Source organism: Aspergillus fumigatus, chromosome 2 (genome assembly GCF_000002655.1).
Source record: "Aspergillus fumigatus Af293 chromosome 2, whole genome shotgun sequence".
Lineage (NCBI taxonomy): Eukaryota > Fungi > Ascomycota > Eurotiomycetes > Eurotiales > Aspergillaceae > Aspergillus > Aspergillus fumigatus.
Window position 1 is genome coordinate 2,024,301 of NC_007195.1, and position 23,623 is coordinate 2,047,923.

At 52.3% G+C, this 23,623-nt stretch overlaps 6 protein-coding genes across 6 annotated transcripts; 4 read left to right on the forward strand and 2 right to left on the reverse strand.

Moving 5' to 3' along the window:
• Positions 1-2,343: 2,343 nt before the first annotated feature.
• Positions 2,344-4,027, reverse strand: AFUA_2G07910 (myo-inositol transporter; the record flags this gene model as incomplete). The annotated part of the gene is made up of 3 exons (XM_750033.1): positions 2,344-2,829; positions 2,883-3,808; positions 3,859-4,027. The coding sequence occupies 3 exons, from the start codon at positions 4,025-4,027 to the stop codon at positions 2,344-2,346; spliced, it is 1,581 nt and encodes a 526-aa protein (XP_755126.1).
• Positions 4,028-4,749: 722 nt separating this feature from the next.
• Positions 4,750-6,371, forward strand: AFUA_2G07920 (cytochrome P450; the record flags this gene model as incomplete). Its single annotated transcript, XM_750034.1, has 2 exons — positions 4,750-4,855; positions 4,900-6,371. The coding sequence occupies 2 exons, from the start codon at positions 4,750-4,752 to the stop codon at positions 6,369-6,371; spliced, it is 1,578 nt and encodes a 525-aa protein (XP_755127.1).
• Positions 6,372-6,597: 226 nt separating this feature from the next.
• AFUA_2G07930 (uncharacterized protein) lies at positions 6,598-6,936 on the forward strand (the record flags this gene model as incomplete). Its single annotated transcript, XM_750035.1, has 1 exon — positions 6,598-6,936. One exon carries the CDS (start codon positions 6,598-6,600, stop codon positions 6,934-6,936), a length of 339 nt encoding a protein of 112 aa, XP_755128.1.
• Positions 6,937-7,279: 343 nt separating this feature from the next.
• AFUA_2G07940 (NADPH--cytochrome P450 reductase) lies at positions 7,280-9,412 on the forward strand (the record flags this gene model as incomplete). Its single annotated transcript, XM_750036.1, has 1 exon — positions 7,280-9,412. One exon carries the CDS (start codon positions 7,280-7,282, stop codon positions 9,410-9,412), a length of 2,133 nt encoding a protein of 710 aa, XP_755129.1.
• Positions 9,413-9,554: 142 nt separating this feature from the next.
• Positions 9,555-14,384, reverse strand: AFUA_2G07950 (putative ATP dependent RNA helicase; the record flags this gene model as incomplete). Its single annotated transcript, XM_750037.1, has 10 exons — positions 9,555-9,779; positions 9,843-10,173; positions 10,228-10,441; positions 10,488-10,872; positions 10,922-11,063; positions 11,113-11,170; positions 11,215-11,936; positions 11,984-12,871; positions 12,929-13,589; positions 13,643-14,384. 10 exons carry the CDS (start codon positions 14,382-14,384, stop codon positions 9,555-9,557), a joined length of 4,368 nt encoding a protein of 1,455 aa, XP_755130.1.
• A 303-nt stretch (positions 14,385-14,687) lies between these two features.
• Positions 14,688-23,552, forward strand: AFUA_2G07960 (putative translational activator; the record flags this gene model as incomplete). Its single annotated transcript, XM_750038.3, has 10 exons — positions 14,688-14,808; positions 14,894-16,962; positions 17,017-17,701; positions 17,754-17,948; positions 18,012-21,836; positions 21,892-22,083; positions 22,143-22,298; positions 22,356-22,437; positions 22,496-22,637; positions 22,690-23,552. 10 exons carry the CDS (start codon positions 14,688-14,690, stop codon positions 23,245-23,247), a joined length of 8,025 nt encoding a protein of 2,674 aa, XP_755131.2. The 3' UTR covers positions 23,248-23,552.
• Between the last annotated feature and the right edge of the window lie 71 nt (positions 23,553-23,623).

Genomic DNA, 23,623 nt, shown 5'->3' on the forward strand with positions numbered 1-23,623 from the left:
CATCCTGGCAGGAGAATCGCTAGATCATCGTCGGCGTGTAACCAAGCCAAATCCCTGTTTGACTTGACTTGAGTTTTGGGAGGTAAATCCCTAGACCATACAGACAAGGAGATGAATCCTGTGCAACACGCCTTCAACAGCTGACCAGGTAGGATCATACTGTTGATGACGTTGGACCAATCGACAGAGTTGAAGACACAGTATGGTAGTCAAACATCACGGACCTCCTCGTCCTCTCCTTGGACTCGGAGGGATTTTCCCTTCAGAACATCATCCTCATCAACAGACACCACCAACAACAACAAATCTTGGCCAGGCTCCATGCTCTGAGGTCGGTCTCTATTCGACAAGAAATAGAGGGGCAGGGTGGTGAAAAATGGACGAATGCGATTGGTGGGAGCGAGATCTCATCCCTGGGCTGCACATGTTGAGGGGCGTCTAGAGGCGGATCGACTGGCTGCGGGAGCGACCACGTAGTCGACGAGGGGACACGGTCACCCCATGATGCAGCGAACCGTGAGCCTCCAGTGGTTACTGTTATCTAGGCCATCTATTAGACAGAAGGTCTAATAATAATAAATACGACAATGATAAAGATAATGACAAGACAACGAAGACTAGTTGAATCAAGGAAAAGAAGAACGAATTGAACCTACCACCGTCGCAAACTGGTCATGGTCACCACGTAACAACAACACCACCGGAGATAACTTGAATCAAATTACTCCGTATGGGAGCGAGATAATCAATGATCGATCCATGGCTTGACCGCCGATACCCCCTTTTGTCCCCGCCAGGCCCCTTGCTTGATGGCGTGGCGCTATCTCTGTATTGCTGGAGTCCACAGTACTCCGTATAGTACACCGTAGATACAGGACGTGCATTGCATACATTATTACCAGTATCTAGTGGAGCAGAGTCTTGGTCTGTCTGGTCTGTCTGGTCTGTCAGGTCTGGCCGTCATCCACTCTTTACCTTAGCCTGGCAGAATTGTACTGGCAAATGACGGGATCCAAAGTTTCAGCTGCAACGACCCGTTGGTGCATATGCGAGTGTTGAGGGAAGGAGACCAGGGTGGATGGGGTTTTGGTTGTGGTTGTGGTTGTGGTTGTGGTAGACCCATCAGACGCATCCACTGTCCATTCCGCCCATCCCATCCCCGCTTGCCAGATCATCACTTTTGATTATTACCTTGGTTTGTTGACTTGAAAAGGTGCACGGGTCAGATATTGTCTCGACTATCGAACTATCCCATGAATAAATTGAAAATATGATACTATCAAAGAGGAAATCCAGTACGCAGGGCTCCACATGACTTGGTGTCATTACACTCGTGATCTCCAATGCAGAGAGAGAGAGCTGTGGTCATCTCTCGCCAGTAGTCAGTCGAGTCGGTTCGGTTCATGCTCTGGCAATGACAAGCATGATCTACTTTGCTTTCATACACAATTACACAGTAGTCAAAGCGATAGTCATTCTGCCAGAAGTATGGCTATCTTGCATGACGTAGTCAATGGTGTCGGTAAACATCTGTACTACCTCGGATACTGTGCCCAGCACAGCCAGTACGTTCTATGTACTATGTACCCCCTTGATTGTCTTGATGACTCGCAAGTCCAGAACAACCAGGCATACACGTGTATCTGCATACAGAAAGAAGGAAGACTTTCCAAGGCATCAGGACCATGTCAGATAATCCACCCCCAGGAATGTAAATCGTTTCCTTGCTCATCCAACCTCCAGCCAGCCACTACTATCAACAGTCGACTGACCGCAAACTCGTCCTCACCGTCTTTTTCCATGGCATTGTCAATAGTGAAATCGACTGTGTTGGATAAACCGCGAGGCTGAGTGTCTTTCTGGTTGTACTCCATCTCACGCAAATTGTGCACTGTGCACAGTGCACAGTGCGCCGTACGCTGACACTGCACAAGTTCTTATGCCTTTAATGCAAAGCGATGTAGTCAACCTTATTTCAATGCCGCGTTGATGTCGAGCACTGTAGGATGTAGAGTATACAGCAGGTGTACCTGTTGAGTGGTGATCAGACATGAACAGATCAAGGAGGGCGTGCGTTTTTTATAGTGCAGAGCACTGTACATCGGATAAAGGCAGGGCTGGACTTAATCAACTCGTACATTGCATAGATGCGAATGGACGTATATGTGAGTTTATTCGGACTTCAAAATTTCGAGATATATATTGTGGAACTGACAACTGAGCAGTGGATGTGTATCTGACCATCTAACCATCAGACATATATATATGTCAATTGTATAGTGTTAGAGACACTCAGGATTTCATGTCACTTGGGTATATACGAGCATCTAACGACATGCTCAACTAGGCATCCACCGGCTTCTGCCTCTCCTGAAGTATCCTCTGCCTCTGCAGCTGTTTAGCATACTTAACACCAAAGCCATGTCTATACACCTCTCGCACTGACTCCAGCGGCATATTATGCACCTCGGCATAACAGAAGATGATAAACACCCATCCAACAAAGCAAATCCCAGCATAGAACCCAAACGCCCCGCTCGGCGTCATGGCCTTCATCATCGACAGAAACGTCGACGAGATGATGATGTTGCATCCCCAGCAGGTCACCGTGTTCATCATCGTGCCGAGTGCGCGCACTTCTAGCGGGAGGAACTCTGTGCCAACCCATGCGATTGGGGCAACGCCGGCGGCGAAGAAGGCTACGTAGATGATGATGGTCACGAGGAGGAGGATGCTGGCCCAGTTCATTTGCTGCGTGTGGATGACGGTGAGGTCGTGGTTGACGGGGATCCAGTGGAAGGCGATGGCGGCCACTACTAGAGAGAGGGACTGTGCGAGCGTTAGCCTCAAAGGTTCTCATCTTGACCGTTGGGAGGACGTACCATTCCGAGAACGGTGATCAAGAGGACCACGCGTCTGCCAAAACGATCAATAGACGCAAAATTGGCGAAGCCAAACACAAAGTTCGTCGCCCCAACGACCATCGACACGGCGGTGGGTTTGTTGAAGCCCACCATGGAGAACAGCGTGGCGGAATAGTACATGAGCGTGTTGAACCCGCCCAGCTGGGATATGGCCATAACCATGCAGGCCGTCACGAGAGCGCGCACGTTCTCGCGCACCGTGAAGAGCTGCTTCATCTGCCACCACAGGCTCCTCTCCGAGACAGACACCGCCGCTTCTTCGATGGAATGCTGGATCAACCGGGCTTTTGCATCGATTTGCTGGTCGGTGGCTTGCGGGAAGATCCTTTTCAGCACTTGCCGTGCCTCTTCGCCACGGCGATGCGAGATTAATTGGCGAGGAGTCTCGGGACACCATCGCATTGCGGCGCCCAGCATCAGGGCTGGAATCGCCCCGATACCGACCATGTACCTCCAGCCATGGGCTACATTCGCAAACGCAGCCCCGAGTGCGTACGACACAAACTGGCCAAATGCCACACAGAGGTTGTCAAAGACGATCAACCGGCCGCGGAATCGAGCAGGTGCCATCTCGCCGATATACAGCGGGATGATCATGGCCGCGTTGCCGACACCAAACCCGACGACCAGCCGACCAACCGTCATCTGGGCGATGGAGTACGCAGCGGTTTGGAGTACGGTGCCCACGACGAAGAGCACACAGCCCACATAGATGCCGAGCTTACGTCCGTACTTGTCAGAGGTCAGGCCGGCTAATACTGCGCCTATCAGCGCGCCGCCAGACGTGATGGACGTGATCAGCTCTTGCTCGCTAGAGGAGAGTTTTTTGCCTAGGTCTGTTCCCAGGCTGACCAGTACTGCCGAGATGACGCCAGTGTCGTACCCTACGTGCATTAATTTTCGATCCATGGCGTATTCGGGGGTGGATACTAACCGAACAGGAATCCTCCCATGGACACTGTACAGGCGATCAACCAGACTGTCTTGCCCGGGTCGGTCAACTCGATTGAGTCATCTGGATTCTCGTCGCCTAGATGTTCTTGATGGACGGCTTCCGCTTTGCCATCCAGTGACAGCTTTGTTGAGTCGGCGTCAGAATCCATGGCACCAATTGATCTTATCTAGGTCTCTATAATGGTACTGGTATAGAGCTGGATGATACTGAGGAAGTCAATTCACAACCTGTTGCTGAACAGTGACCTCAAGCATTATATATCAAGCCCCTCCACACCAAACTTTGTCAACGAACCTAGCACACTTGAGAGTGATCAAAAACATGACGCCAAGCAACTCTACGCAACGGAGGCCCCAGGATTCCCCGCACTGATTCCCCAGACGCCATGCTTTAGTGCATTCATCAGTGGACATCGGCAATCGACATCAGATACCGGCGTGGCTTGCGGGAATGAGTTCTCTTCACGGAAGCAAAAGCCGGCCTTTAGTTTGGTACTGCTAGCAGTGGCAACTCTTTTTGCGGGGTAAATGGACTCTATTCTGATTGACCGTGTGGGGTGTTACTTGTTCTTTTGGTTGCGCCAAAAAAGTATATCGTGATGGCAGTCTGAAGAGGAAATATTCCCCGCAAAAGCATGAACACCCACCTGGAGGAGCTGAGGAAGAGAACGATAATACGATTCCATGATGATGACATGGTAACGTTTGGGCTTGCATGTCACAGTTCACAGCCCTCCATCTTTGGTTCCGAATCGGAGGCCTTCTGCTGTCTTCCAAGGTATAATATAAGAGCTTCTGGCTGTTCTACTACCATGTCCTGAATCGAGTTTGCAACAAGCTAAGATTTCTATACTCCTGGAGCACAGTCACAATGTGGTCGCTCTTCACAATTGCCCCGTATGCATGCATACTGGGCCTCCTCCTCTTTGTCTATTTCATTGCTTATCCATTTGTAGAGTACATCCGGGATCCTAAAGGTGAGTTAAACCTGACATAACTAGACAAAAAGCTAACTGGTTAGGCCTCCGGAGGTATCCCAACTTTCACCCCTTCTCAGGCATGTCTGCCATTCCTTTCATGGTGCTCGCATCCCGAGGCTTCCGTTCCATGGAGCTCTTGAACCTACACCGGAAACATCCCGTCCTCCGCACCGGACCCAACACGCTGTCGTATGGCGACGTCCGCGCCATCAAGGACATCTACGGGCACAACACCAAGTGTATCAAGGATCCGTCGTACATTGTCACGGCAGGCACACACTACCACCTAGCCGACGTGGTCGATAAGCCCGACCACGCGCGCAAGCGCAAGGTGCTTTCCTCGGCGTATGCCCTCAAGAATCTGGAGACGTGGGAGTACAAAGTCAGCGACAAGCTCGAGCGGCTGATCGCGCACTTTGACCGGGTCTGTACGAAGCCTCCCTCGGCAGCTGTGGCGGAGGGCAAGGCGGCACCCGATCCGGCGGATCTGACGGTCGACTTTCGCGCCTGGACCAACTTCTTCACTCTCGACGCCATCGCCGACATCGGTCTCTCGGAGAAGCTGGGCTTCCTGGATAGCGGCAGCGACGTGTGCACGGCCGAGAGGAAAGACGGGACGACGTATGAGGTCCACCTCCGCGAGGCGCTGTATCCGACCGCGCGCAAGCAGTCGCTGATTCTGTGGAACTACGAATGGTACCCCGTGCTCAACAAGCTAGTAAACATCATCCCGTTCTTCAGGCGGATGCAACGCTCGTCAGACAACTGGGAGAACATCGTGTGGCGGCGCGCATCCCAACGCCTCCGCCGCTACGAGGCCGGCGAGAAACTGGACGATTTCTTCCAGGCACTAATGGAGGACAAGAATGGACACCCGAACAATCTTGAATGGGGCGAGATCGTCGCCGAGGTCAACATCATGATGAACGCTGGCAGCGTCACAACCGCCATCGCCATCGCCAACGTCATGTACCAGCTGCTCAAGAACCCGCGCTGTCTGGCCAAGCTCCGCGAAGAAGTCGACGCCGTTCTAGACGAGGAAGACATCATTGCCCCCTACGACAAAGTCAAGCACCTCCCCTACCTCCGCGCTTGCCTTGACGAATCCCTCCGCATCTTCCCGCCCACCTCGCACGGCCTCCCGCGCCAGACCCCGCCCGAAGGCATGGAGATCCTGGGCCAGTGGGTGCCGGGCAACACCTCGGTGAGCATCTCGGCGCTGGTCGCCCACCGCGACGAGTCAGTCTTCCCGCAGGCGGACCAGTACATCCCCGAGCGGTGGCTGGGTGAAGAAGGCAAGGCGCTGCAGCCGTACTTTGTGGCCTTCTCGGCAGGCGCTCGGTCCTGTATCGGGCGGAATATCTCTTACCTGGAGCAGACCAAGGCCATCGCCACGTTGGTGCATCGGTATGAGTTTGCCCTGCCTCATCCGGGGTGGGAGTTGAAGCGGTTGGAGACGATGAATCTGATTTTGGGAGATATGCCTGTGAAGGTGTGGAGGAGGCAAACGTGACATGATATAGCATGAATCGATAATCTCTTGCTGTACATCCTCCATAGCATAGCCTTCTTCATAGGCATTCGTAGATACTGTGCATGCAGTAATAGACCAAGTTTATAGTCCCTGCACTAGTCCGAAAAGAGATCAAATCGATAATTCCCAACACATTTCTTCCTCAGTCGACTCTCAATCAACCATCCTCATTCCACACTTCCTTCATCAAATTACCTTCAGAAAAATGGGCTTCCATCCAATCGAACTCCGCATCCAAATCCTCGGCCTCTCTGCCTTCGGCGTCGACTCGAAAGAAATAGCAGCAGCGCTAGACGTCCCCGTCCGCAGCGTCCAGAGGATCATCCAACGCGCCAAAGAGCGGGGATTCGATCCCGCAACAGACCCGCGCGTCAAGATGGAGTACGTAGAGGATGCGGAGAGGTCTGGACGACCGAAAAAGGGAAGTAAGGTAATGGCAGCGAAGTCGCAGGCTGGGTCTACATCTGGATCTGAGTCTGTTGTTGCAGCCGGGTCTGAGGTCGGGGACGGGAACAGGAACTCGATGCCTGAGGCTCAGGCCTGAGACAGCAAGGGGAATTTTCCCCGCGGGGAATGTTTCCGTTTGGGGTGGGGGGTTGGCCGTGTCCAGGCAGTACAGAAACTACTGCTTCGGATGCTGTCAACCCTTACGCGGCTGTCGGGGATGCAGACGCGGATTTCTGCCTTGTTGGTTTATTGTCTGTGTCACAATGCAACAACCGGTCAAAGACCGATACTTGGATGTTGGCTTGAGAGATAAAGATTGTGAGGGAAAGTTACCCCATGCTGTCGCAATGGCTATGTCTTCATGCCGATGTCCATATATCGGGCTTCCTCCTGGCTGTCTTCCAGTAATCACAATTGACAAGTGACTGTCTACGTTCATTATGTCGCTTTTCTCTCAATGGAGCTCGCATCCCGAGATTCTTCGGGATCTTTTCAAAGTACCCAGCCCTGCAAGTGTCGCCGACTATGCCGCTTTGACTGTCGTCAGCATCATAGCGGGTACCTATGTCTCCCGAGGCATTCTCTGGGACCGGCCCGATCCTTATCTCCATCTTGTGTACGAACGGCCGCAATTGAAGAATGGCGGCGCGGCTGGCTCCAATGCCAACAAGCAGACCCGCGACGTTGCTCAGAAAATGGACGAAACGGGCAAGACCATTGTGGTCTTTTGGGGCTCCCAGTCTGGCACTGCCGAAGGCTTTGCGCACCGGCTGGCCCGCGAAGTCTCGCTGCGGTTCGGTCAGGAGGCTATGACAGCCGACTTGTCAGATTATGATCCAGACTCTGTCAGTAGGATCCCAAACTCCAAACTGGCGATCTTCATTCTCTCGACCTACGGTGAGGGTGATCCCAGCGACAACACCGCCGAGTTCTGGGATTGGATCCATAAGTCCCAGAACGTGTCTCTGTCCAACCTCCGCTACGCTGCTTTCGGCTTGGGCAACAGCAACTACAAGTTCTACAACCGCGTCGTTGATGTCGTCGTGGAAGCTCTGGATCGGTTTGGGGCTAAGTCGTTGATGCCCGTCGGCAAGGCGAACGATGCTGAAGGCACAACACAAGAGGATTTCATGAGTTGGAAGGAGAATTTGTTTGCCACGTTCAAACAGCAGCTGGGTTTTCAGGAAGCCGAGGTCAAGTATATGCCGACGCTGTCCGTCCAGGAAGACGAGTCGCTTGCGCCCATCGACCTTCACCATGGAGAACCGGACATTCGCCGAGACTCGGTCAAATCCGCTGCTCAATGCTCGCCCGTACGGGCAGTTGACATCAGCAGCTCCAGGGAGCTCTTCGCCTCCTCCGATCGCCACTGTCTTCACATCGAACTTGATCTCAGCAGTCAACCCGAGTTCACGTACAAGACCGGTGATCATCTGGCCGTCTGGGCGGGCAATCCAGATGCCGAAGTGGACATCCTCGTCAACGCCCTGGGGCTTCCTCCGTCTCGCCACGAAATACCCATCAGCATCACATCGCTCGACCCAGCAACTAAAGTGAGAGTTCCGACTCCCACGACCCCCATCGCCCTCTTCCGCTACTATCTGGAGATCTGTGCCCCTGTCAACCGCGACACTCTCCTCGGACTCGCCCAGTTCGCCCCCACGCCAGCAGCCAAGGACTTCCTTCTCCAGCTCGGGCAGGACAAAACCGCCTATGCCAGCTTCCTCAACCACACCCACCTCACCCTTGGTCGGCTTCTGCAGCTCGCCTGCCCCGATACCCCGTGGACAGCCCTCCCACTCTCCTATCTCATCGAGACGCTCACCCCAATCCAACCCCGCTACTACTCCATCTCCTCCAGCAGTGTCCTCGCCCCACGCAAACCATCCATCACCGTCCTTGTCTCCTGCACCCCGCTCCCAGCGGACCCAACCCAATCCATCCACGGCTTAACATCCAACTACCTCCTCGCCCTCTCCGCATCCCTCGCCTCGTCCCGCCACCCCCACGGCCTCACCTACCCGCTCGCCGGTCCCAACGCCAGCCTGACTGGCGGCAAAATCCACGCCCACCTGCGCCGCAGCCGCTTCAAACTCCCACTCATGAGTAAATGCCCGCTCGTCATGGTCGCAGCCGGCACGGGGCTGGCCCCCTTCCGCGCCTTCATCGCCGAGCGCCGCCAGCTGAGCCTCATCGGCAAGGAAATCGGCGAGATGATCCTTTTTTTCGGGTGCCGGGCCCCGACGCAGGATTTCATCTACAAGGAAGAACTGGAGGAATTGCAGGCCGCTCTTGGCGATAAACTCCGCGTCATCACTGCGTTCTCGCGAGAAGTCGGCAGCCAGAAAGTCTACGTTCAGGATCGGATTGCGGAACATGCCGCCGAGGTGATCCGGCTGATCGACGAGGGCGCGAGCGTGTACATCTGCGGCCGGGCGGGGATGGCCCGCGAGGTGGAAAAGACAGTTGGGGAGGCAATGCGAGCGGCCAAGAGGTGGAGCGAGACCGAACTAAATGAGTGGAGTAGGGCAATCAAGAGGAAGAATAAGTGGCAGGAGGATGTATGGGGGTAGTTTTTCTGTCATGGTTGCGTGCCGTCTATAAACTTTTTTTGTTCTATTGATATATTTTACAAAGAACTTTTATTCTACCCTAGCCAACCAGCTTGTATCATATATCGTCCATAATCGTGTGTTTACTAGCACGTGTAACCGATTACCGCTTCTCAGCCATCCGTTTCCCCGCCTGGGAGAAAATCTGCTGCCAGATCCCAACCCATTGCTGCTGTTTATACGACAGCACCTTCTGCGGGTCGCGGACCGTGCCCGCCAGGATCTCCCGGATCCGCGCACTGAGGATCTTCAGCGCGAGCATGGCCTTCCAATCGCGGACCGCGAAGCGGATGCGGTTTGCGTCGATGGAGATAATCCCAGAGTACATCTGCGTTCAAATCAGAATTCGTATCTTTGCAAAGCTGTAGAATGGTGGGCAGTGGGTGCGTACCTTGAACTCGGCCTCTCCGCACAGCAGCGCAATGGCAAAGTCATCGACGGCGTTTGTCTCAAAGGCGTTGTAGTTCCTGTTGCGGGCCTGCATGATGTGGTAGTAGGAGAGCCATTTCAGGGAGGCGTCGGCGTGCTTGTTGACGGAGGTTGGGTGCAGAGTGACGGATTGGTTGTTGGCGACGTTGCGCCAGCCTTTGCCTTCGCGGGTGAGTAGTTTGGGGTAGAAGCTCCAGGCGATGACCGAATTGACGACGACGTCGTTGCTGCTGTTTGTGTCGTAGTCTTCGGGGATGGTGAAGAATTGTCGTTGGCGGCCGCCGGATCGGGCTCTGCGTTGTGTGAATTTTTAAGATCCATATAGGTAGGGGTAGGTGTGGAAATACCTGTTCAGCATAGTCTTTTGGGTCGGATCCAAAGTGAGAAGCCCTGCATCTGCAAGGGAAACTATGAGCTGCATCTTGATGTCTTCGATGTTCAAAAGCGTCTGCGAACTGAGAAAGTTCTTCCGGCAAAAGGCATACTCATTGGCCCCTGGCGTACTTCTTGTGCGCCTCCAGGCGCAGTACGCATTGTACACGGTCAAAAGGTCGGAATCGCCTGACCTAAATTAGCGTAGACCTCGCTTTATCAATGATTTACCTACCCTTCTTGAATGATAGCCTCGCAAGATCTTTCTGGTTGTTGGATCCCATAGTATTGACAAACGGTGATTTGGATGAGAGAATGGCGGCAATGCTAATGCAAGCGTCTAGGCACTTGAAGAACACGCCGTGGATAATCAACTTTCCGAGGAAGACATCCAGGGGCAATTTGGCAAGCTGCATGCCCAGAGGTGTCAAGCTCTCCGAGTTGGTGAGAGCTTTGACTTCTTTCAGCGAGTCAATCGCACGGCGTATGTTCTTGGACGATGGTGGATCCAGTGCTTCGAGGAGAGTTTGCTCCACTTCGCCGAGTTTACAGATCTTGACACGCAGTACAAGATCTTGCAAGGATAGCCGAAGCATCTCCGGAGTCTGTTGCTCTGCGAGCTGTGAGGATGTTAGTATCAAAGGACTAATGACAGGAATTTGGACATACCAGTTTATCATGTCGATGCTTGGTAAACAAGTGGAAACAGATACCGCTCTGCACCCGTCCAGCTCTTCCTCGGCGTTGCTTTGCATTCGCACGCGAGATAAAGGCCTCCACGAGCCTTGAAAGTTGTCGTCTTTCGTCAAACCTAAAATGTGTCAGCATAGTCTTGCATGAAACCGCTGCATGATACCCACCGCATCGTCTTTTCCTTGCCAGCGTCGATGACTGCTGTGATATCCGGGATGGTGATACCTGAGAAGTCAGCAATGATTATCGTGGCAGCCTTGCAAGCATACCTGTTTCTGCAATGTTGGTGGCAATGACAATTTTTCTCATGCCCTCGGGAGGCACAACAAACGCTTTTTCCTGGTCTTCGCTGGCAATGGAAGAGTGAAGTGCATGTACAATCCAGCCTGTCTGGAAAATTGGATCTGAGAGAATCTCATCATTCAGACGACGAATTTCCGCCATGCCAGGCATGAACACCAGGATGGCTCTGCTGTAGGATGCCATCTCCGGTGCTGACGCGAGTTTCACTAGTAACTTTTTGATGAGCTGGTAGTCGAGCCGGTACTCGTCGAAACTGAGTACCGTTTCGCGAGTTTGCTTGGAATATCCTTCAAGAGTGGCTAGCAGGCCGCCAGCAGTGTCGCCTTCCCCGTTGTCCGACGGCGTATCGTCCAAATCTTCATCAATCACAGAGTTCGCCTCGTTTTCCAGTAGGCGGTAGTTGGTCAGCTCAATCGCATCCTCCAAGAACTTCATTTCGACAGGGAAGGTCCGTCCAGGTATATTCAGCACAGGAACGCCACCGAGGTATGAAGAGAAACGTTGAGCCTCGAGAGTAGCGGACATTAGTATCAACTTCAAGTCTGGTCGTTTCTGCATTAGTCGCCGAAGCACAATCAGAAGAAAATCGCTGTCGATGGACCGTTCATGAACCTCGTCAAGAACAACATGAGTGATGTCTTGGAAGTCGTCGGGACGCTCCAACATCCGTACTACCACTCCGGTTGTACTGCATCAGATCAGTATGACTTCTGAAAATCAGGGCATGATACATACGCAAATACCAGTCTCGTGGATTGGCTAACTTTACTTTCCAGCCGAACAGCAAAACCAATCAGAGACCGGGCCGTCCCAACGTCTGCCTTACTCTCTCCAAGCTCCTCACTGACTCTGCGCGCCAGGGATATAGCAGAGATCCTCCTAGGCTCCGTCACATAGATCTTGCAAGGACGACCTTGTTTCAACTCATGCTCAAGGATGAAGGAAGGTATCTGCGTGCTTTTTCCACTTCCTGTCTCACTGCAGATGATAAGGGCCCGATGCGTGTCGAGCGTGTTGAGAATCTCGTCCTTAAACTCCCAAATCGGCAGGTTCATCCGTCCCTGGACCATGTGTTGGAAGGATGGTGTGGAGGATTTCTCCGCCCATATTCTCTTCAGCTGTTCATCAGACTCCTGGACTCTGGAGCCGACCCTCCCAGATGATTCTGCTTTGCCGGCTGCGCCATTTCTCCGCCGGAAATTATCCGACAACACAACATCGTCTTCAAAGGTACCCTGGTTCTCCCGGATCAGCGTCCTAAGGCCCTTGACAATTTTTTTGTCACCTTCCTCCTCCTGAAGCTTTTTGACATCTGCCAATTCAGTCCACAGATCCCGCCAGACGGCTGGCAGACGCAGATAGGCTTTTCCTTCTTTCGAGTTTTGCGGGAATAGAATGAAAAGAGCTATCGTAGACACGAAAGCCTCTGCCTGTTGAGAGGTGGATGTAGCGACGGACTCCATTGATACAAATGTCATGTAAGAGTTCGATTTGTGTGTGACCATATCCACTTCCAAGGGAAAAGGCACGTCTTGAGGTTTCGACCACCTGACTTCAACGGCCTTTCGATTTGTATGCGATGAGGGTGAGAAGTCTTTATAAGTAATCGTACATCCGGTATCCCTAAAGCACCATCAGCTTTTTGATGTAGCCACAAAAGGAGCGCCTACAGGTTCATACCTGGACTTGCACGTCTCTTCTAGGACCCGTCGAGGGCTAAGCCCGGTCCATTTACCGAAGTCACGCATCGTGACGGATGCTTTCTTGAGCTCTTCTGTAATAATACCAGTCTCCAAAATTGGCTCCTCAGTCTCGAACATATCTCCAAGAAGATCTGCTGTATCTCCGTTGTCGTCCATGAACCCGGCGCCATTCTCAGCCTCAGTCGACGCCTCATCCGGCTTCCTGACCTCGGGTTCCACAGGCCCACCATTTCCTTCGTCGCGAGCAACACGTCTGGAAAATGCTGCTTCCCTCCTCAGGTCATCAAGCTTCTCCCTCCACCGGTACTCGGCCTCATCGCGGTCAAACAACACGTCATTCTCAATGCTTGCAAGTTTACGCTGGAGTCTCGCAACTTGGGGATCCTCCGTGGTAACATTGGCCTGCTCACGCCCAGATTTTTTGCCCTTCTTTGGCTGATCGAACAATTCTGGTCGCAACTCGTACAGCTTCGTCTGCAATTCCAGGAATTTTGGAAGCAACGTGTCAGGGTCCAAAGAGCTATCAGAGTCGTAGGGGCTCGAGGCGACAGGAGTGACCATCTTTACACTCCTGGTCTTCTTCGGCTTGTCGTCAACATTCGTTGCCTTTGACGGCGAGGATGCCGTCGGCTGACTCTCTATTGGGCGTTAGCCTCTTACATGTTGTAGATGGTCTCAGTTCAGAATTTACCAGAGATATAAGAAACGAGTCGTTCCGACTCATTGCGTGTTTGAGCGCTCGACTGTGTATAAGATGGTAGTTCCGCGGAAAGGCAGTGCATGGCAAGCCAGTCCAAAGACTCATCCAGGTTCGGGACCACGTCTCTATTAGAACTTGTCGCTGTACCGGGCAAGTAAAACAGCACATGTTTCAATGCCTCCTCAACTTTCACTTCGGGGAACCCAAGTTTCATGAGCGTTTCCCGCAATGTCCAGAGTCTCATGTACAGCTCTTCCTCAGAGCTCGACTTCTTCAAGCTAGACGGAGGGCTGATTTCGCGTTCTTCCGCTTCGGCAAGGCTGAGAATTAGTTCCTGCACTTCTTTAGGAAGCCATTCCGAAAGATTCAGAGATACAGCCTGTTGCCGCAAGACCCTCCGCTCAGTTTCGAGCTTTGCGACTTGGCGGGCAGCATCGTTCTTGCATTTGGCAGCAAACTTTTCAACCAGCAGCTGCAACTCTGCGTTCTCCAAATGTTTCTCAAGTTCCTCCGGCGAGTAGTTCTGTAGGGAGGAAGGCTCTTGCTTCTCGGAAGGTGGCTGGCTCGGTTCTGCCGGTGTTGGCCGGTCACTCTCAGTGACTGATCGGGAATCAACGGTCGATGCAGGGGTCGTTGAGTCCACCGATTTTGGTTTCGAGGGCACAGAAACAGTCGCGAAACCCCTAGCGGGATTAGAGGCAGGTTTCTTCTTTCGTTTGTTGTTGGAGGGCATGACTCTCAAGACCAAGGTCCGCCTCGCTCAGAGGGGTCCCAAACAAAGCGCAATTAAGACCGATTCACCCCCACGAGCCGCACAAAAATTGGCGTTGAAATATCGACGGAGATCCTTGGGCCCGTAGGGTTTTTAGAGTGTGAATGCGAGTGTTGAATGATGAAAAGGTCTCCATGGGTGCGAGAGAGGGCCGATGATGTCGGCTGCGGTTGACGGAGCTCCTCCCCCACAACGTCGAAAACTCTTATGACAGCATTGCGGGAAGGCTTCTAGCGAACGCCGACATGCTCCAGCCCACCTAACATGGACGACTTTCCATGGGAACAGGTGAAATCAGGAGACCTGGAGAGCCTGCGAGTCGCTCTCTTCTCGAGCTCGACTACTCGCAGAACTCATGCTCTCCAGGAGCTCCGCGATAGAATTGGTAAGTTGGTTGTTGCTCACCCCTCCGGAGTCAGCCTTTCAGCATGGACATTGCTCACGCGCTCTGTTCTCTTTCGACTTTTTAGGCACTGAGTTACCACAAGAAATCCGGCAGTCCCTTATAGGACTCCTTTTTACAACCTATCCGCTCTACGTTGATCGCCCCTCTCGACAAGCCGTCCAGCAATGTCTGCGCACGATCCTCAAGGCGCCCGTTCCGACCGAAGATCTGAAATACCTCACCCAGAATCTGCTCGCTGAGGCTTCTAAACCCGGATTAGCCCCATCTTCCGCGTTTGTCCTGCTGGAATGGTGCTCCCTTCTGCTGCAGATATTGAAAAATGACCCGGACACACACCTCTCAATCGTCCTGGACATTGTCGCTGTGGATGCAAAGGCTCTCGAAACCTGTCTTGCTGCTCGTCCTAGACCAACGTTGAAACAGTCTGCCCTTACTGTTACGAGACGTGCTCTACGCGCCATTTTCTCGTCAGACAATTGGGGCGAGGATGCTGTCCGCCAGTCAGTCGCTCGGCTGACTGGTGACTCGGCGGCGGGGCAGAAGAATGCGCCCTTCCTCGGTGTCATTTCTGGTGTATGCGCCCGCTTACCGAACAGCAAGGCCGTCCTGGAGAATGAAAAGAAATTGATCCTCGCATACTACATCAAAGAATTGGTCGGCTCAAAAGCTGCAGTACCAAACCACATCGCAAGCGGCTTATCCGACTTCTTCGCCTCTTTTATTACCTACGAGGATTTCACATCAGAGCTAGTACCTCCTCTTGAGAAATCACTCTTGCGTGCTCCAGAGGTGGTGTTGGGTGGATTGGTGCCTTCACTATGCTCTTCTCTGCCAGAGGACTTTGACCTTTCTGAGATTCTGTTCTCTCGGCTTCTGAAGCACCTTCTCTCCAGCATGAAATCAAACAATGCAACTATTAGGCAAGGTGCTGTGCAATCTCTGGAGTCCATCCTTTCAAAGTCTAAAAAGGAGGAATGGCTTGTCAAGATCGCTGGTGAGATCATCGGGCCCATCAAGACCCAGAAAATCACTAGCCCGGAGCATCGTGCTGTGTATGCTCAAGCGGTCTGTGGTATCCTGCCTAGTGAGAGTGTCTCCAAAGACATAGTGCAAGGGTTTGCTCCTGTCTTCTCGCGGGAGTCTAACGAGGTAGCATTGGAACAAGAAATCAAGGCCCTCTGCAAGCACCTCACTTTCCTCCTTCAATCCAAGGTGAAAGTTAGTGACGATGTCATCAATGCCGTCGTCAAAGGAATTGCGGATAAGCGTATCCCGTTCAGGAAGCTTTGGCATCTGCTTGTTGGAGACGTCTTCTGGCGTATTGAAGCACCAACGCTGGCTACCTCCGAGGTTGGACCATTTGTCACCAAGTTCCTCGACAAAATGAGAGATTTGTTCAAGGAGGTAACCTCAAATCCTCTACCTTCAGCTCAGAATGGCTCTTTATCCGCAGCATTTGTATACCTTGCCCTCTACGAAAGGGTATCTACCGCCCAGGGATTAGATAAGGCGGACTGGGAAACTACCGTGGCACAGTCGATGCTCTTCACCCCAAAGCCTTCTTTTCTTCTCAACCCTAAGGCTTATACCAAGTTGACGTCTCCAGCAGAGATCCAGTGGATGGTTCGCGCCCTTGTGGCTGTCTCGTCTGGATCCAAGTTCGAGGGCACCGAAGTTGCAGCCAAGATTGCATGGGCTCATGCATTCATTTACGCTGTCACGGCTCCCGGGCTTCGCACAAATTTGCGTGAGGAAGCTGCTCACGCGCTTATGGGAATTTATCTACGAAGGTCGGAACTGATGGGTCGCGTTGTCACTGAAGCTCTGTGGACGTGGATTCTCGCCCTGAGAACGGCGGAGAAAGAGTCTGCTGCATCGTCTGCAGGACCGGCGAGTGAGAAGCTCCTGCACCTCGTAGCGAAGGCCATCTGTCCTTCTGCCGCCAATATACAGTCCGATAAGATTCGATCTGATCTGAAGCGTCAACTCGTTCAGCTTCTTGTACTTTGCAGGCCCGAACTGATCCCCAATGTTTCATGGATCGCACAGTGCTTAAGGACTGGTACAGATCCTGGAGATCTTGTGCGTGAATATCCGGATGACTTTATGAAGCAATTAACGCAGGCGCATGAGGTTGGTCTTTTAGTTTTCATCCAGAGTAGGAATCAACAAGCTGATTTGGCGCAGGACCCCATCCAATCAAAAGTCCCTGGAATTGATGGAGCTATCTGGAATGCTGCAGGGGACTTGGCATTTGTCGCACCAAACACTATGGTCCCTCGCCTGATTCGGCAGATCAGAGACGATTTGGATGCATCTCGTCTTTCTAGGTTTACACCAACCGATGCGGCCATTGCCCGCACACCAGAGGGGACCATGTTTGTTGATGTCCTTAACACCAAGTCGAAGCAGCCAGCATTCGACAAGAATACTAAGGACTACGACACCCTTAAATGGGAAGAAGAGCTGCGGGCGCAATTAGCTCAGAAGAAAGGTCAAACGCAGAAGAAGCTTAGCGCGGATGAACAAGCGAAGGTCAAAGCTCAACTTGCCAAGGAATCTAAGATCCGTGACGAGGTTCTACAGGAAGTGAAGAGAATCGAAAGAGGAGCTGGCATTATTCAGGGGCTTGCGAGCGGGCCCGCCGTTGATGCTGATGGGTGGATCAACCCCGCTGTCAGCTCGCTGCTGTCCCTGGCCCGAGCTGGCGTGGGCTTGTTCGCGGGTGACGTCGTTTCCAAAGCGTACGTGAAATGCTCTGAGAAAGTCTCCTCGCGCCTGGGTCCTCTTCGCCCCTTCGTTGGTGTTGCGACACTACGAGCAATTGGCAGGTCCCATCTGCCGCCTGAGATGGAAGCCGAGCCACTTGGTGGTGAGTTTTCACATATCATTAGCAGTTCAGGCATCTATTGACCATGTTACAGGGCTTGTCACAAGAATTCTTTATCGCCTTCGATTTGCTTCTGAGCAACGCCCATTCGACATGACATCCCTGGCATATATACTTCCCTTGATATTCATGGTTCTGACCCGCAATGGCATCGAAGAAGTCAAAGGGGAAGAAGAAGGAGAGCAGTTGCTTCTGGCGCTGGAGTTCCTGTCATTCCACTCCGGCTCATGTGAGTTCTGACATCCCTCAAGGGTATAATTAGGACTGAGAATCGCTAACACTTCATGCACAGTCACTGACAACCGTCTTCCACGCGTTGAGGTTTTGAATCACCTGCTTACTGCCATGCAGAAGTTTACCCAGCACTACAAGCTGATCAAGGATACTCTCTTTGATTTCTGTAGATGCATTTCGTCCAACATCACCAATGAGGAGCTTACTGTCCTTCTGCAAGGCACCATCATTCCAGATACATCCGTCCGAACTTCGGTGCTGCAGGTTATTGAGTCTGAAATTGATCTGACTGACCTGGACTTCTCTGAACACATCTGGTTGGGCTGTCACGATCAGGTGGAAGAGAACGCGGAAATCGCTGAAAATATCTGGGAAGAAAATGCCCTCGAGGTCGACGAGACTTCCTACGGGAAACTCATTCCGTATCTTTCTTCCAAGGACTCCCAACTCCGAGGCGCTGCTGCCCGCGCGTTGGGCCATGCAGTGGAACTCAATCCGTCGGTCTTCGGGGACATTGTCCAGCAATTGCAGTCGATGTACGAGGAGGAAGTGAAGCCCAAAGAGCCTGCGAAGGACAAGTACGGAATGCCGCTCAAGGTGGATACGACCGACCACTGGGAATGCCGCAGTGGCATCGCCCTCGCTTTTGGTGCTATGACAAATAGTTTCGAAGGCGATCAGATTGTTTCGTTCCTTCGCTTTCTGATTGAAAGAGGGCCCTTGATCGACAGAAACTCTGTGGTGAGATCCCAAATGGCTGACGGTGGCAGATCCGTCGTCGTCTCACGCGGCCAGCAGCGGGTGGAGGAGTTGATGGAAATACTGGAAACCACTCTAGAAACTTCAGACAAAGGAAGCAAAACATCCGACCTTCTCAATGAAGCAGTGGTTGTTCTCTACGGCTCTCTGGCTCAGCATCTCAAGGCGGACGATCCGCGGTTGCAAACAGTAATCAAGCGACTTCTAGCAACACTCCCAACTCCGTCGGAAACTGTACAATCGGCTGTCTCGGGATGCCTTCCGCCACTCATTCGTCTCTGCGGGCCAAAGAGTGGAGAGTATGTACAAGAGATGCTGGATCAATTATTGCAGACCAAGAATTACGCTACCCAGCGTGGCGCGGCTTACGGTCTGGCTGGTATCGTTCGTGGAAGGGGCATCTTCACTCTGCGGGAGTACCAGGTCATGTCTCACCTGAAAGACGCAATTGAGAATAAGAAAGAGGCACATCAGAGACTTGGTGCTCTGTTAGCGTTTGAACTCTTCGCTACCATCCTCGGGCGCACATTTGAACCATATGTCATTCAGATCGTGCCGCAGCTCCTTGCCGGTTTCGGTGACCCTAGCATCGACGTTCGCGATGCTTGCCTCGACGCAGCAAAGGCTTGCTTCTCTAATCTCAGCTCCTACGGTGTGAAGAAGATTCTCCCTACTCTCCTCGATGGTCTTGACGACACACAATGGCGCAGTCAAAAGGGAGCCTGCGATCTCCTTGGGGCAATGGCTTATCTCGACCCCCAGCAATTGGCAGCAAGCTTGCCCGACATCATCCCTCCACTTACTGTGGTGCTCAATAATACTCACAAGGAGGTGCGCAACGCCGCAAATCGTAGTCTGCAGCGATTTGGTGAGGTCATTAGCAACCCCGAAGTGAAGGGTTTGGTCAGTGTTCTCCTCAGGGCCCTGAGTGATCCGACCAAATACACAGATGAGGCTCTGGATGCACTTATCAAGGTCTCTTTCGTTCATTATTTGGATGCTCCCTCTTTGGCGCTTGTTGTCCGTATCCTTGAGCGTGGTCTTGGCGACAGATCAAATACCAAGAGGAAGTCCGCACAGATCATTGGCAGTTTGGCTCATCTTACTGAGCGGAAGGATCTTATCTCTCACCTGCCCATTATCGTTTCTGGATTGCAGTTGGCCATCGTCGATCCAGTGCCTACTACTCGTGCCACCGCGTCCAAAGCTCTCGGCTCACTTATCGAGAAACTCGGAGAGGATGCACTACCCGATCTCATTCCCAACCTCATGACTACGCTCAAGTCGGATACTGGCGCCGGTGATCGTTTGGGATCCGCACAGGCTCTTGCGGAGGTTCTGGCAGGTCTAGGAACGACAAGACTGGAAGAGACACTGCCAACAATCTTGCAGAACGTCTCAAGCTCCAAGCCAGCTGTTCGGGAAGGCTTCATGACACTCTTTATTTTCCTGCCTGCCTGCTTTGGAAACAGCTTTGCGCCATATCTTAGCAAGGTTATTCCTCCCATTCTCGCGGGATTGGCAGATGATGTCGACTCCATTCGGGAGACGTCTCTCAAGGCTGGTCGTCTGCTGGTCAAGAACTTCTCTTCCAAGGCTATCGACTTGCTTCTTCCGGAACTTGAACGCGGTCTTGCGGACGATAGCTACCGTATCAGATTGAGCTCTGTTGAACTGGTGGGTGACCTGCTCTTCAGCATCACGGGTATCACAGCCAAGGCAGATGCGGAAGAGGAAGAGGAAGAGGCTGCTCAAGCCGGACAGTCCCTGCTCGAGGTCCTCGGCGAGGAGAGGAGAAACAAGGTCTTGTCTGCTCTGTTCATTTGTCGCTGCGATACTTCTGGTCTTGTCAAGAGCGCAGCGATGGCTGTTTGGAAGTCGCTTGTCGCTTCACCGAAAACTCTCAAGGAGATGGTGCCTACTTTGTCGCAGTTCATCATTCGGCGTCTTGGTTCATCAAACATGGAACACAAGGTTATCGCCAGCAATGCTCTTGGAGACCTTATCAAGAAGGCTGGCGAGTCCGTGCTCGCTACTTTGCTGCCATCTCTCGAGGAAGGCCTCCGTACGTCACCCGATGTGGATGTCAAGCAAGGTATCTGCATTGCCCTGAGAGAGCTCATTACCTCTGCGTCTCCTGAAGCCCTGGAGGACTACGAAAAGATCCTCATCTCAACCGTTCGGGTTGCTCTTGTCGATAGTGACGAAGACGTCCGTGAAGCAGCAGCAGAAGCCTTCGATGCACTGCAGCAGATTCTTGGCAAGAAGGCTGTTGACCAGGTCTTGCCCCATCTCCTGATGCTTTTGAGAAACAACGAGGATGCTGAGCAAGCGCTGTCAGCACTACTGACGCTCCTTACCGAGCAAACAAGGGCTAACATCATTTTACCCAACCTGATCCCAACCTTGATCAGTTCGCCCATCTCTGCCTTCAATGCAAGGGCCATCGCTTCCTTGGCTGAGGTGGCAGGTTCGGCCTTGACGCGTAGATTGCCCGCGATTCTCAACTCCTTGATGGACAACATCCTTTCCACTACGGACGAGGAGCATCGGGAAGAACTGAACAGCGCCTTCGATGCCGTCTTGGTATCGGTGGATGAGTTCGATGGTCTGAATGTCGTGATGAACGTCATGATGACTCTTCTGAAACACGATGACCACAGACGCCGCGCCAGCGCTGCGCTCCATCTTAACAAGTTCTTCTCTGAAGCTGAGATCGACTACTCCAGGTACTACCAGGATCTGATTCGTGTCCTGCTCATTTCCTTCGACGACAGCGATAAGGAAGTTGTCAAGGCAGCTTGGACAGCACTCAGTGGCCTCACGTCTCACATGCGCAAAGAGGAAATGGAAGTCCTCACTATTCCAACACGCCAGGTTCTTCGACAAGTGGGTGTGCCTGGAGCCGATCTGCCAGGTTTCAGCTTGCCGAAGGGTATCACTGCCATTCTACCAATTTTCTTGCAGGGTCTTCTCAACGGCAATGTGGAACAGCGTACGCAAGCAGCTCTGGCCATTGGCGATATCATCGACCGTACGAATGCAAACTCGTTGAAGCTTTTCGTTACTCAAATCACTGGTCCCTTGATCAGAGTGGTTTCTGAACGTTCAGTGGATATCAAATGTAGGTTGATATGAGGCTTGCTTTCTGTATCGTTCATAGGACTGACCAGGATTAGGTGCTATCTTCTTCACGCTTAACAAGCTTCTTGAGAAGATCCCGATGGCAGTCAAGCCATTCCTGCCTCAACTGCAACGTACGTTTGCGCGAGGTCTAGCCGATTCTACCAGTGAGACACTACGCAACAGGGCTGCTAAGGGTCTTGGAATCTTGATTACCTTGACTCCAAGGGTGGATCCTCTCATTGCAGGTAGGTCAATTAGATTGTGCGATAAAATGATAGCAGCGTTGATACTAATCCTTGACCAGAATTGATTACGGGTACAAAGACAGATGATATGGGCGTCAAGAATGCGATGATGAAGGCACTACAAGAGGTCGTCGGCAAAGCTGGCGCAAATATGAGTGAGGCTTCGAAGAATGCTATCCTTGCACTCATTGACGATGATGCTAGCGATCAGACTGGTAAGTTGAGATCCAAAATTGACGAGGTCAACGTTGCAGAGCTAACTTTTCAAGCAGATGGTGTTGCTATCACGAATGCCAAATTGCTTGGTGCGCTGGTGAAGGTGCTTCCCGCGTCTACCGCAAGCCCACTGATCAAGTAGGTCTATCCTATTTTACCTTTCAACCTTAGAGCAGTTCTGACATGTTAATTCAAGGAACCGTGTGCTCACAAGCCATATGACACACGCATCCATTCTAGGCCTGAACGCCTTGCTGGTTGACTCACCGTCGTCCCTCACTGAGACTTACACTGCCGAGACTCAATCGATCATATGTCAGGGCGTCTCGAACAAGGATGTAAGTTTACTCACTGGCCTTTCAAGCTTCGTGGCTCTGATTTCTGTTACAGCCTTTCATTGCCGAGAACAGCGTCCTCGCGGCCGGGAAGTTCCTTTTGATCGAGGACGAGAGTCGCAATTTCGAGACGAACAAGGCCATCTTCGAAGCGCTAGCGCCCTGCATACAGGCGGGCGTGCCTCCTGATGTTCGCCGTCTCACTTTGGTGGTCTTGAGAACGGTGAGCCGACTTCATCCCGAACTGACACGGCCTCATCTGGCTCTGCTTGCACCACCGATTTTCAGCTGTGTTCGTGATGTCATCATTCCCGTCAAGCTCGCTGCTGAAGCTGCGTTCCTGTCACTCTTCTCGGTTGAGGAATCTGAAAGTGCTGTTTTCGACAAGTATATGGCTGGGCCTGGGGCTGAACTTCCCCCTGGACCTAAGCGGAGTATGTCGGACTACTTCAAGCGAGTTGCGCTACGTCTCGCCGGCCAGGCTAGAGAACGCAAGGAGGCTGAAGGTGGACAGGGAGGACTGGGACTGTCCAATGACGAAGCTGAGGATGAGAAGGAACTATGGAGCGTTGGAAAAGTCGATCTTGGGGAAGGCTCATTTGCTGATGAGTAGTTGAGCGCGGTTTACATTCTACATACGTTGGCTTGAGCGAGACCTATACCCTCTTCATTCGGGTGTATAGTATAGAGCAAACTAGATTACAAAAGTAGCGAATGATATGAACGATGATTTTCTTTCTCTCTCGTTGAACCCTCGCTTGAGTATTCACTCATCCAGCAATGTAAAAGGGTCACGTGATTGATCCGGGAGAGCCCGTGGATGATGTGCGAATACAAAGAGATTCAAGAAAAAGCCATCAGTCCGAATAAGCCTTTCAGGTCTTTTCAATGTGATCAGGATAACATGTTCCAGATATCTTTCCAGTCAGATAACATCATATCATAGGCTGCGTGACGTTGAGGCTCAATCCTCTTCCCCGGTCGGGACA